This window comes from Rattus norvegicus, chromosome 3, assembly GCF_021556685.1.
Source record: "Rattus norvegicus strain SHRSP/BbbUtx chromosome 3, alternate assembly SHRSP_T2T, whole genome shotgun sequence".
Lineage (NCBI taxonomy): Eukaryota > Metazoa > Chordata > Mammalia > Rodentia > Muridae > Rattus > Rattus norvegicus.
In genome coordinates, this window is record NC_141536.1 from 90,629,999 (window position 1) to 90,643,965 (window position 13,967).

At 38.2% G+C, this 13,967-nt stretch overlaps 1 protein-coding gene across 1 annotated transcript in view; it reads left to right on the forward strand.

Annotated features, from left to right (window-relative positions):
- The window catches only part of Ccdc73 (coiled-coil domain containing 73), a 139,376-nt gene that overhangs the window by 11,509 nt on the left and 113,900 nt on the right, over positions 1 to 13,967 (forward strand). The window contains exon 2 of the mRNA XM_087655159.1: positions 8,464 to 8,621. Coding sequence (XP_087511285.1) covers positions 8,472 to 8,621 — 150 coding nt within the window. The 5' untranslated portion in view covers positions 8,464 to 8,471. The remainder of the gene's footprint in view (positions 1 to 8,463; positions 8,622 to 13,967) is intronic.

Below are 13,967 nucleotides of genomic sequence, written 5' to 3' on the forward strand. Positions count from 1 at the left end.
ATTTAGGGCATGGGAAGGGGAGTAGAGAAGGGAGTAGAGGCAGAGAAGGACATAGAGAGAGAGGGAGAAAAAGGAAAGACCAGGAACATGTGGAGAGAGAGGGGGGAAGGGGAAAATACCAATTTATATAGATGTAATTTAAAGTGTAGTTTTGATAAATGAATAACATGATATTGACTCAACATCAAGACTTGGACTAGGTTGATGGAAATAAGTTAGCCTTTTGTTGTAATGAAAATCACAAATGAAAATATAGTAGGATTCTTAAATTATTATTATTTTTTGACAGAATCATATCATATAATTCTGACTGGCCTGGATCTCCTATGTAGACCGGGCTGGCTTCAAACTCACAGAGATCTATCAGCCTCAGTCTACTTTATGCTATGACTTAATTTTTCTTGTGTAATGTTGAAATATAATTCATAGATATGATTTGCTAAAGGAAATATAACTTTCTGATGAAGTATGAATAATACTTAGACATTCAAGAAGTAATAATGCGGGGCTGGAGAGATGGCTCAGTGGTTAAGAGCACTGACTGCTCTTCCAAAGGTCATGAGTTCAAATCCCAGCAACCACATGGTAGCTCACAACCATCTGTAATGAGATCTGATGCCCTTTTCTGGTGTGTCTGAAGATAGCTACAATGTATATAATAAATAAAGATGTTTAAAAAAAAAGTAATAATGCACAGTTGTAATCCTAACACTTGGGACAGAGAGGCACTAAATTTGAGGCCACTTGGAGCTATCTAGTGAGTTCTAGCCTAGGTTATGTAGTGAATTCTCTATGCCATCTTGAACTATATAGTGAGACCCTGTTACAACAAAACAAAAGCAGCCGTTAACAAATTACCGTTACTTAAAAACTCTCTTCCCTTTTGTTGAGACAGGGTTTCTCTTGTCTCTCCACAGTGTGAGTACTCCAGAGAAGCTGGCCTGTAAACTTCTGGCTGGTCTTCCTGTCTTCATTGTAAGAGTACTAAGATTACAGATGCTCACCACTGTGTATGAAATGAATTATTTTTATTATAAATATAAACAGTGAATTAATCCAATAGCTGTATTGCTTGACCCTTGGCTACAACTATTTCTTGCTTTTTAAGTGTATTTGGAAATTGTAATCTAAGCCATGGCAAGTACTTTTACCAAGGAGACATCTCTTTCTCTCAGTGATATTTTCATCATAACATGTAGGAAGAAATAAACTAGAGACTTCAGGGAAGAAATATAGGGACCAAAGGAAACTACTGATGAAATCACTGTGTCATGGGTATGCTGTGCACGTCAACTGTTGTAACTACTAGTTTATTGAGTACGTATTCTGTATCCATAGCTGTTAGGTGAAAGAGGGAACATCAGTGCTTTTCTCTAAGAAACAACCAGTAGTGAGGCAGATTGTTCATACACAGAGCACTTGGTGAGCCTTTAAACTGCAGCACTGAATTGAAGCACGTAGAAGAATTTGGAAAATGGAGAGGTTGATGTGATTTAATGTGGTCCAGAGTAAGATTTCTGGAGGAAAAATGAGCCTTGAGTTTGTCATGGTAGATTTAGTACCTCCATGTCTTTCTCTCTGTGTATGTGTGTGTGTGTGTGTGTGTGTGTGTGTGTGTGTGTGTGTGTGTGTGTGTGTGTGTGTGTGTGTTGGGAGAGGCAGGAATGAGTATAGATCACAGTTAAGAAACTATAATAGAGGGCTGGAGAGATGGCTCAGTGGTTAAGAGCACTGACTGCTCTTCCAGAGGTCCTGAGTTCAACTCCCAGCAATCACATGGTGGCTCACAACCATCTGTAATGGGATCCTATGCCCTCTTCTGGTGTGTCTGAAGACAGCTACAGTGTACTTATATAGAATAAATAAATAAATCTGTTAAAAAAAAAAGAAACTATAATAGAGGAAATCATTTGCATATTGAGTTAAAAATAAGAAAAATGAAACCCTTAAATTTGCGCTAGGACAGTTGAGTCCCAATTGCAGGACAAAGAGGCATTTTAAGTTTGGAGACTGTTGAGTGGCGCTTATTAAATAAAATGAAGAAAATTATGGGATAGAGTGAGGCAGGAAACAAGTTAAAGGGATAACAAGAAACAAGAAAAAGTGTGTGATTTGACTTCCTTTTCAAATCTTTCTAAGTCCTTCTCTGTCAGTGTTGTCAGATATTTTAAAATTCTCAATGAACACACACACACACAGAATGGGGGGCTAAATATAGTGTGTGAGAATCTAACTACACTACTAATGGGGAGTAGTGATGCAGAATGAAGCAAGGCCAATCTGAAGGAAAAACTAACAGTTTTGTTTGATTTATGAGATGAAGGGGGAAGTGAAAGTGGGAATCCAAGAGAATGTGACTGAGAGTGTGCACAGGAGCAGAGGGCGAGAGCCAGGGAAACAGAAGCAAAGATGTATTCGTTAAGTATTTAAAAAGCATATGTGACCCCACTGACAGAGATGGACTGAGAAAGATTTGAAAAGGAAGACAAACTCCAGATTGTGTTTGACTAAACTTAGGCTGAAAAAAAATGCACATGAATCCCTTGGCGATTGCTGAAGATGCATTGAATCTCTCAACATGGTGGACAAGTGATAGAACAGTAAAGTATCCTAGAACTGTTAGTTTGTTGTCACATTGCTACCTATTAACATATTTATTAATATCAGCCAATCCCCAATCTGTTGCTCTTTAAATAGTAGGGGATCATTAATTTAATAACCTCAGTGTCTAGGTAAGTGAGGTAAATCCATTTACTGTCCAACTACTATTTAAGCTTTTATAATACTTCCTGTCAGTCCTGCTCGAGGTACTGAAGACACAGTATGGCCAAAATAAATGAGCTCCTCTTCTCATAAAGTAGACGAGGAAGAAACAGGACTTAAAGCTTAGCACATGATTAGCACACTAATCTGGATTCTGTGGTGTGTTGGAGAGAAGATAAAGGACAGTGTGCTAATGGGTTAATAGGTGTGGTGCATGCTGAAGATGTGACATGTAACCTGAGACCAGAGGGGCGCCAAGTTCTCTGTTGACGTTGGAGGTAGAGCTCTTGAGACAAGCAGATAGTCCATAGCCCTAAACACTGCAGCAGACTGGGTATGTTTTCTCTGTACTATGAACCAGTCATGATGGAAGACACTGGAGGAGAGAGCCATGAGGAAACAGCAGCATGGACTCCTAGAACTAAGGGACAAAGACATCATCTAGATTTGGTGGCACCACCAAGTAGACTGTTGACTGGCAGATTGATGATGCACTGTAGAATGCTATACTTACAATTTTGCTTAGGTTATTTTCTCAGAGACTTTGTTGGATATTTGTAAGACTTAGCATAATAAAATAGTTTCTATAAAACAGTCCTTAGGCTCTATACGTGGAATTAATAGTTTCCACTTACATTTTCAAAGGTATTTTGTCTATGCCTCCATTTTAAGATTTAGAACATTGCTGGTTTCTATGTTTGTCTCTCCAGCCAGATTGTGATCTCAAGTCCAGAGAAAGTTTGTTGTATTGTATATAGGCTAGGAAGCTAATTCATGTTTCTTTAGTTCACTAATCTTTTCAATTACATATTTCAAAATATTTATTATACATGTGTACATGTAATATGTATGTATGAGTACAAGTGTGTGTGTGTGTGTGTGTGTGTGTGTGTGTGTGTGTGTGTGTGCGCGCGCACAAGGGTATGTGAGTGCCATGACATGCATGTGGAAGTCAGAGGACAATTTTGTAGACTTTGTTCTCTCCTTCTACCTTTAAATTCTAGGGCTTAAACTCAAGTCATTAGGATTGTATGACAAGTATCTTTACCCACTAAGCTTTCTCATTGGCCCTACACACTTAAAAACGTTAAAAAATTTTATACCACATCCCATTGTGTAGAGTAGGCTGGTTTCTAACTCAGAGATAAACTCTCTTTCACAGTGTCTCTCTATGCACACTACACTTTACAGGATTACATAGGAAATGGGTTCTGAAATCTTGTTGGAGATAGTGGACTAACCACATCAAAACTTCTCTGCCACACTTGTTATAATGTTTAAAAGTATTTTAACTTAGAGACAAGAGAGAATAAGAGGTTATTCAAAAGTATTTGCCAGAGGGGCTGCAGAGATAGCTCAGTGGGTAAGAGCACTGGCTGTTCTTTCAGAGGATCCTGGTTCTATTCCCGGAAGCCACATGGCACTCATAGGCATCTGTAACTCCAGTACCAATGAATACAACTCTGTCTTTGCCCTCCACCAGCATGCGTACATGTAGTGTACAGACATACAGGCAGGAAGGCTACCAGTACACACAGGATAAAAATACAGAAAAAAGCTAAAGCGGAGCAAAATAAAACAAACCCTTGCAAGTGTATATATAAAAAGTATTTGCCAAAAAGTAGGTAGAAAATTGGTATAATTGACTTGGAAGTTTGGAAATAGATTAACGCCAAGTATTCTGATGGATAAGGCATCCCAATGGATAAGGCATGGATAAGGATTGTTCACAATGAGGCAGATTTGTTGAAAATCTTTGTATGTTTTGTTTGCCCCAAGGAGATGGTAGTTAATGATCTTAAAAACATGGAGCCATCGCAGTAGTCAGAGGTATATCATATACGACATGATATGGCATGGGGCTGAAATGAAAACCGTAAAAACCTCACTGAACTCTTACACCTAGCATTCTTGTGGCTGTCTGAGTGTGCACTGCTTTTTACCCTCTCCTTTACTTCAAAATAGTGGAGAATTCTCTGGAGAAGATGAAGGCCTGGGAGAAAACATATCTACATACCAACATGTTTTATTACTATGGAGGGAGAAATCCCCAATGAATTCTGGTTTTGTTACCTGATAAGCCAGTAGTGAAACCTGTTGATTAGTCTTTCTTCAGTGTTTCACTGATAGTTTTAGAGTATGCTTCTATTAAAAAAAGAAAAAAAAGAGCTTTATTGAGTTAGACTTTTCCATGTTATATAGTTTATTCGAGGTGTGCAATTTAATTATTTTTAGTGTATCTGCAGTTGTGCAACTATCACCACAATCAGTTCTAGAACATTTCCTTCAAAGAAACTCCACACCCATTGGTAGGCAGTCCCCAAGCCCCTATGACCCCACTTTACCCTGAGCAACCACTGATGTATGTCTGCATCCCCACCTCCCCCAGTCCATCCACAAAATCTTTTCCTCTTCCCAAGAAGATCCATGTGTCTCTCCCTAGACCTCTCCTCTTTATCTAATTTCTCTGGATCTGTGTGGATTGTAGTGTAATTATCTTTTATTTAACAGACAGTATTCACTTATAAATGAGTACATATCTCATACTTTTCCTGAAACAAATTTGTAACTATGTGAAATTCACCCTTTAAGAAAGTTTTGTAGTAAATTCTGAAAATTGTAAAACTACTACCATTATCATATTCCAGAGCATTCTATTATCTCAAAAAGAAACTGTCTTCCTATTCCTGCCTCCCCTCTGCCATAGATTTGCCAATTCCAGATGCTTAATGTAAACAGAATCAAATAACATGTGTCCTTTTTTTGTTTTGTTTCTTTTACTGAGCAAAATGTTTAGGCTCATCTATCTTATAGCATGTACTAATATTTTATTATTTCTTATGGCCACTGTATAGTCATATTGCATTTTGTTATTTTTTTATCCATTAATTGCTGGACATTTATTTTTTTTTTTAATTTTTAAATTTTTATTGTGACTTATTGAGACTAATGCTGCTATGAACACTCAGGTACAATTTTTTGATATATATTATTTTAACTGGGCTTAAGCCTAGGGGTAGAATTCTGGGTCATGCTAACTCGACATTTATCCTTTGAACTGTTTTTCAGAGTAGTCCAATGATTTTATATTTCCATAAGTAATATAAGTGATTCTAAGTTCTCCTAGTCTTGCCAGGACTTGTTAACATCCATATTTGTGTGTGTGTGTGTGCGTGTGTGTGTGCGTGTGTGTGTGTGTGTGTGTGTGTGTGTGTGTGTGTGTGTGTCTCGCATTCTCGCATGTGCATTGGGGGAGGTTTCTTTTGGCTGAACCCAGGACCTCACACATGGTAGGCAAGCACTCTGCTACTGAGCTACATCTTTCTCTCTCTTTTTTATTATGCCATCTTAATATATCTGGAATAATATCTCCTTGTGGTTTTGATTTCTATCATCTTAATGAGTAGTGATAGTAAATGTGTTTTGTGTTGGTACACATTTATACTGGTCACACACACAGACAGACATTGATTGACAAGTGCTGATGAGACTAGGAGGGGGCAGGCATTTGGAGGAAAATTTGATCTAATCCCTTGGCTGTTTTGCTCTTTTATTGTTTAATCATAAGCTATTTATATTATATATTCATAATGATATTTTTGTGAAATATATGCTTTGTAAATTTTTCTCACTTTGTAGGTTGATAATGTTATTTAAAGTATACATATTTTAAAATTTGATGAATCCAGTCAGTTCATTTTCTTAGAGGAAAAGTTTATAATTCAGTATTTTATTAATTACTTTTATGATTACTGTGACCAAATATCTGACAAGAAACAGAATAAGGAATGAAGATTTATTTTGGTTTTTGGTTTGGGATTTGTCCATTGTGATGGGGAAGGCATTGCAGCTCGTCTCCATATGTGGTGGCAGGAGCTTGCCTCATGTTCACTTTACTGACACTGACCAGAAAGCAGGGTTGGCTTGTGATCCTCAAGACCATCCCAAGTGACCCTGGTCCTACAGCTAGGCTCTAGCTCCTAAAGGGTCCACAGATTCATCCCAGTAGTATCCCAGCTGGGAACCAAGCTTTGCCACACCAGAGCCTGTAGGTGGCATTTCAGGTTGACCAAAGCAGATGTCTTTTCAGAGATTCCCTCTATTAGGCAGAAGTTCCCTCCTGTTCACAGCTTGGTGAGAATTTTATCACGAGAAGGCATGGGACTTTGTCACACTTCTCTTACATTTATTAAAATGATCCTATTTTTTATTGCTTTTTCCTTTTATCCCATCAGTGTGGTTTACTACATTAAATGATTTCTAAAAGCATATCAAGCTAGTCTTGTGTTCTCAGGATAAGCCTCCTTGGTCCCAATGTGTGATTCCTTTTGTGTATTTGGTAGCATTTTATGTTCTTATTCTAAGAACTGTTGACTTATGGTTTTACTTCCTTATGGAATATTTGTCTTGTTTGTAAGTGAATTCACAGTGTTTCCTTTTCTATTGCTCTCCGAAATGTTTCGTAAAAGATTGGTGTTATTTATTTTTTTATTTTATTTTTTTTGGTATAATTTACCAGTAAACAACCTGGCCCTGAGCTCTTTCTCTTGTGAGAAATTTTCTGATTGCTAATTCAGTCTCTTTACTGAAGGTTTGTGTAGATTTTTTTCTTGAGTCACTTGGGAAATGTATCTGCTTTGAGGAACTGTCCCATTTGTCTGTAATACCTCATTTATTGCGAACATGTTTTTAGTAGTAATGTGATGGATAAAACGATACAGTTTTGCCCATGGACATTTAACTCAGAGCAGAGCAGTGTTCAATAATGTTAAGGTACTATTAATGTTAATGATGAGCCTGCATCTTAAACAGCCATTTTCCTGTTTATTTTTCCATTAGAAAGCTAGGATGCTGAGGGCTGATGTTAGCTGAGAGTTGTTGGAATATTCTTTGGTGTGGTGCCTCTCTGACTTGATTGGAAGATATTCAGCAAAGTGGGCTTTTCCAGCAGCTGTCAGAGCTCCCTCATGGCAGCTGCTGTGAACACTCTATGGCTGTGTTCAATAAGCTGTCCTGTATATGACCCTAGAAGGCAGCACATCTGTTCAACCGCAGTGCACTTTTAGCAGCCTTTTTCATCCAGGCCAGTGTGGGGAGTGCTTTCCATGGTGACCCAGCAGAAGACCTAATAGGGACAAACACAATCCTCTGTTTGCATGAAGGGCTATGGAGTGACTGGTGCAGAACTCCCTTACTACACATTCCCTTTCTGGCAGATTCTTTGGTTTCATCCTGGGGCACCATATTATACTGCCTCCTGACAGTGTATATTAATTCCAGTAAAAAGATTTTCTCAAGTAGTCTTGTCTCCTTTTGATCTTTATCATCTGTTGGTATCATGGAGACGGTGACAGTACATAGGTAGCTGTGCCAAAGGCAGAATGGGTAATAGTGATAGTTGTGGCTGCAGGGGTAGCAGGGGCAGAATTAGGAACTCAGCCATCACAAGTTTGGTGTATAGGGGCAGAAAATGTAGTCTTAAGCAGTACTTAGGTACCTGAAAATCCTCAGGCTATGAGAAATAGAATAGAACCATTGCTGTCAAGTATTTTTCTGACTATTGGAATATGAGGGATAGTAACATTGTTGTTTAATGTTGAACTTAGTGAGTTATGGGATAATGTTTTTGTGGTAACTATAGTTTTTCTAGAAAATCACAGATAAATGATCTTTTACCACTTAAAATTTTTTGCATTGCAGGAAATGAAATGAATATTAACATGGAGGACAGTTTCAACACCAAACCATCAGCATCTACCTTTACACTTCAGAGTTCCTCAGAGACAATGGTTTCTATCCAGCTCCTCGATTTCAGAACAAGTTTACTTGAAGCACTAGAAGAGCTGCGTATGAGAAGGGTGAGTCCCTCTTAAGATTTTGAATTGAAAGCCTTGATTTTTTTTTTTTTTGGTATTTTTTTCCTTTTAAGAAGCCCCCAAACAACCACTTATTTATGAAGAAAAAAATTTAGGTTTGTGGAGTTGGTTCTCTCTTTTGTTTTTCACATGGGTTCTGGGAGTCAAATTTGACTCATCAGGTATGTATGGCTACTATCTCTATTCATTGAGCCATTTCTACATCACAACACTGAGAGAGAGAGAGACAGAGACAGAGAGAGAGAGAGACAGAGAGAGAGAGACAGAGAGAGAGACAGAGACCGAGAGACACACAGAGAGAGCCTAAAAATTATAAAAAATTATAAAAGTTTTGGCAGGTATGTGGTTAGTTTTTATGTCTACTTGACACAAGAAGCTAGGGTCATTTGGGAGTAAAGCATCTTAATTGAGATCAGTCTGCAGGCAAGTCTATGGGCCAATTTTTTTTTTTTTTTGATTGAGTGAGAGGGTCCAGCTCACGATGGGGATGGTATAAGGGTCTACAGAAGCTAGAAAAAGCAAGCCAGTAAGCAACAGTGCTTTATGGCCTCTGCCTCAGTTCCTACTTCCAGGCTCCTGCCATCACATCCTGTCTTGATTTTCATGGACTACAAGCTGTACAATTAAATACACTTTTTCTTCAAATTGTTTTTGGATGTGGTGTTTGTGCTGGCTAATTTTTATGTCAACTTAATACAAACTAGAGTTATTTGAGTGAATGGAATATGGAATGGTGTTGTAAAAATATAAAAAATATAAAAAGTAGGGTTGTCTTTTATCCCCCTGAGTCCGGCACTGCAGTGCCCCAAGGTATCTGCTGGATATCTTGCCAGAAGCACACATTCCAATTCCGTGGTGGTCCAGACCAGCCAACCCACACTCCATTACACTTAAATCTACACATAAAAGAACACACAACACAATAACTTTAGATCCAATTGGTAGGATATAATTGTCCACATAAACATACAAAGCCTTGTACCATCCATCCCTTAAAAACATTAATAACCTGTAAATACACAAAGCGAAATCTTAATGTCACCGACCATGGCTTCTCACCCTCCTCCTGTCTCTTTCTCCTTTCTGTTCCAGTCTCCTCCTCTTCCTTCAAACTTCTCTCCCACCCAATGACAGGCCTCCTTCTATCCTGTACCTGCCCCTCACCTGTATTTTACAAATTCTTTGGGGAGAAGGTTCTGCTGAAGTCTCCTGGGTCCTAAGTAGTGACTAGGCTGCTGTCCTTGAGGCAGTGGAATTAGCATCAAAATACAGATAACTCCAGGGCAAACCACAACAGAAAGGAATTGGAATATGATGCCTCTCTCAATGGAGAAATGCCTCCTTAGGACCCAGCTGTGGGGAAGCCTACAGGGCATTTCTCAGTTACTAATTGATGCAGGAAGGCCCAGCCCACTGTGGGTGGTGCTTTTTGAGAAGATCTTTAGTCCTGTATTCCCTTCTCTACCCTGCCTCTCCCATCCTCTACATTATTTACTCCCTCCTGTTCAATTATTCCACTTTCCCCTTTATCTCTCTGTGTTTTTTCTTCTTTTCCTTGTAAGATCACTACAGCCCCTTTCTAATCTGATCTCTGTGGGTATTTCAAATAAAACATGTGTCTGTCTGTCTATCTATCTATCTATCTATCTATCTATCTATCTATCTATCTATCTATCTATCTATCTTGCCACAAATGGTGCTCCAGCCTTTTAAACATTTTTAAAAAATGTTTTATAGAATATATTATGGTCATATTCTTTCCCTTCCCCCAACACCTCCCAGTTTCTCCTATTCTCTACTGACCCAACTTCATATTCTTTCTCTCTTAAAAACAAACAAAAACCCAAACAAACAGAAAAACAAAACAAAAACTACACACGTAAGTGCATGCACACAGAAGAAAGCATACACATACGTGCACTTGGAGTTGGGGTGGGACTGTTTCACTTTCTACATACTGGGATTTTGTCTGCTTTGAATTTGTTCAGGTCTTGTTGTAGTCTCTGTGAGTTCATATATGTTTCAGCCCCATTGTATCTGGAAAATACTGTTTCCTTGTAGTCATCCATGACCTCTTGCTCTTAAAATTTTTGCAGCATCCCTTCCACATAGATCTCTGAGTCTTGAGGGGAGGAAGAAATACATATATTTAAAGATTCAAGGTTAACATCCATAAATAATTTATGTTTCAGTTTTAAGATACTAGTCCTACCATGCGACCCTGACTGGCCTTGAGATTCACCTGCCTGTGTCTCCCCAGTGCTGGGTTAAAGGTGTGCATCATCATGCTATGCTAAGTTGGTAGTGATATAATTTAAAACAATGGGATGCTTTAAATTAATAAAGATATACAAATTACTAATTTGAATCAACAAAATAGTTCATATAGTATGTGCACTGTAGAATTTTGACTCTATTTCTTATTTATTTTTTTGAGGCAGAATCTCCTGTCTCTAGGTTTGCCTTGAATTCCTGGTCCTCCTGCTTCTGTCTCTGATATGCTAGGTTTTAGAGACACACCACTGCCTATTGGGGATTGAACTCAAGAGTTCATTTATGCTAGGCAAGCTTACTGTCAATTCACTCTAAATCTTAGATTTGATTTTGATAATTAATCACGACAGGCAGATCCATAGGATTACTGAAAAGGAATAGAGATGATCAATAATAGCACAAGGGTCACAAATTCAGGATTTGGGTGGCTGCATATGACTTGAGTGGGGTAGGAATGATATTGAATTGAAAGCTTATATTGTATTGAAAACAACATAGAAATTCCTATTTCAATGTGGGATTTGAAAGTTTTTAAGCAAGATCTATTTCTGATCCAGATCAGCTATATAATGTGGATGACAGACCTTCACCATGAAGCTTTGAGTGTATTAAAATGTTCTTTCACCTGATGTGCTTTTATAAACCATTCCTTGGTTGTACTTGAAGCAGATTCAAGTTTTGTAGGTACAACATGCCATGCCAGGTAACAACTATGTTACCACATACATGCATTATGATAAAATTATAATTAAGAATTACTTTATGGGTTGGGGATTTAGCTCAGTAGTAGAGCGCTTGCCTAGAAAGCGCAAGGCCCTGGGTTCGGTCCCCAGCTCCGAAAAAAAAGAAAAAAAAAAGAATTACTTTACAAGAAAATCTGTTAAGAATCCAAATAGTAATAAGTCCAAGGACAAAATTTAATGGAGTTTTGGGTAGTCTGAGGTAACACTGATCTGCTAAGGACACTGAGTGAGCACTGGACACACAGTCGTGTAATGTAGCAAACAATCTTACATCACCATGGGGCCCAGAAAAATCTGTGCAGTTGCTATTGATCGGATCATTACGATCCATAGAGCACATACCTTTATTTTACAAAGAAAACCGATAAACAGGTATTAGTCACACTGCCAAGAGTAGCACTGTTATATACCTATACTTCCAGGGCATTTTAGCTTCAAGTTTTCTACTAAATTTATTTTTAATCTTTATCATTTAGCATTTGTGTTTTTCTTCTGTTCATGTAACTTTTAAAAGTTTTAATAAAAATTCTTATGAGCTTGTCAATGAAGGAAAATAAATTTAGCAAGAAAATCCTATCTTCCAAGTTCAATAAAGTATCCTAGAATATAGAATCCTAAAAGTGTTTATTTTTTATTAGATGCCTTAGGACTACAAGGATTTAAGTGTTTTTACAAAAACAATAAAGGAGGAGTAATTTGATGGTTTATTTACTCTTTATAACCTTTAGAAAGTGTTGTGGTTTTTTAAAGTGCTTGCTTCAGGCTGTAGTTTTACAAGATGGGCTGTGTGTTGGTCAGACCCTTTCAATTCTTGACCCTGAACAGATTTAGGGACATAGCACATACAGCAGGCACGTGTTCAGGAAGCCGAAACTGTAACTGGGTACTTTTCAAATTTATAATCTGTCTCCTCTACAATTGCTCAATTCAGTTTCTCTATGTTGTTTCATAAAATATTATGCACTTTTGTATATTTTCTTAGTCTAATTAGCCAAAAGTTACTCATGATAATATCTCTGATATTGATAAAAATACCTAAAAGTTCATTTTCTAATAGTATCAAAGCAGCTGTTTTTATATTAGCAAATTGTTAGGAAGTTTTCTGATATGGAAATTATTTAAACATTTGTATTTTTTACTATTAATTTTGCTTTTAATTATGTGCATGTGTGTTTGTCTTTGTGAATATGTGGATGTGAGTGCAGGTGCCAGTGGAAGTGAGAGCTATCAGATTCCCCTGGAGCTGGAGTTACAGGCAGTTGTGAGCCACCTGACCCTGGTGCTGGGAAGTGGAACTCAGAGCCTCTTTACATTATGCCATCCTCCAGCTCTCACATCAGTTCTTTTTTCTTTTTTAATATAGTATAGAATAGAGTTTATTCAGGGCATGGGGAGGGAGGTTAAGAGAGTAATAGAGGAGAGAAAGGTAGAGAGAGAGAGACAGAGACAGAGACAGAGAGACAGAGACAGAGACATATGGACAGAGGGACAGAGACAGACATAGAGAGAGAGAGACAGAGAGAGAGAGAGAGAGAGAGAGAGAGAGAGAGAGAGAGGAGAAGAGAAGAGGAGGCTGGCAATGAGCACGTGGAGTGGGGTGAGGTGGGTACTGAGAGGACAGAGCAAGGTCAAGGTCAAGAAGGGAAGACCAAGAGGAAGAGAGGAGCAAGAAAGCTCACATCAGTTCTTAATTTTTATGTTTTTTCATACATCAATTATTTCCATCAGGTGGGAGAAAGGGATTAAACTCAGGTCACCAAGTTGTGCTGCAAGGGCCTTTACCCACTGAGCCATCTTACTGGCCCTGGTAAAGAGTTGTGAATGCCTTTCTAACTTTTGTGGACTATAAAGAGTGTGAAGAATTGTTGAAGCAACTATATATGTCTTTTCAGATCCATAATCTCTTAAAGGTAATAGAATGCAGAATTTAAGAGTCTTTGAAGACAGATAATTTGGGGTCAAGTACAAGCTCTAGATTTAAGAATGCCTGTAGTCAGCATGCACTTCTGGGCATCTCCAATAGTGACTGGGTTTGGTGACCGTGTATGGGGTGGATCCCCATCTGTGGCCATCTGTGGATGACCTTTCCTTCAGTCTTTGTTCCACACTTTGACTCCATATTTCCTCCTGTGAGTATTTTGTTCCTCCTATTAAGAAGGACTGAAGCATCCACATTTTGGTCTTTCTTCTTCTTGACTTTCATGTGGTCTGTAAATTGTATCTTGGGTATTCTGAACCGTGGCTAATATCCATTTATTAGCGAGTACATACGGTGTGTGTTCTTTTGTGACTGGGTTACCTCACTCAGGAT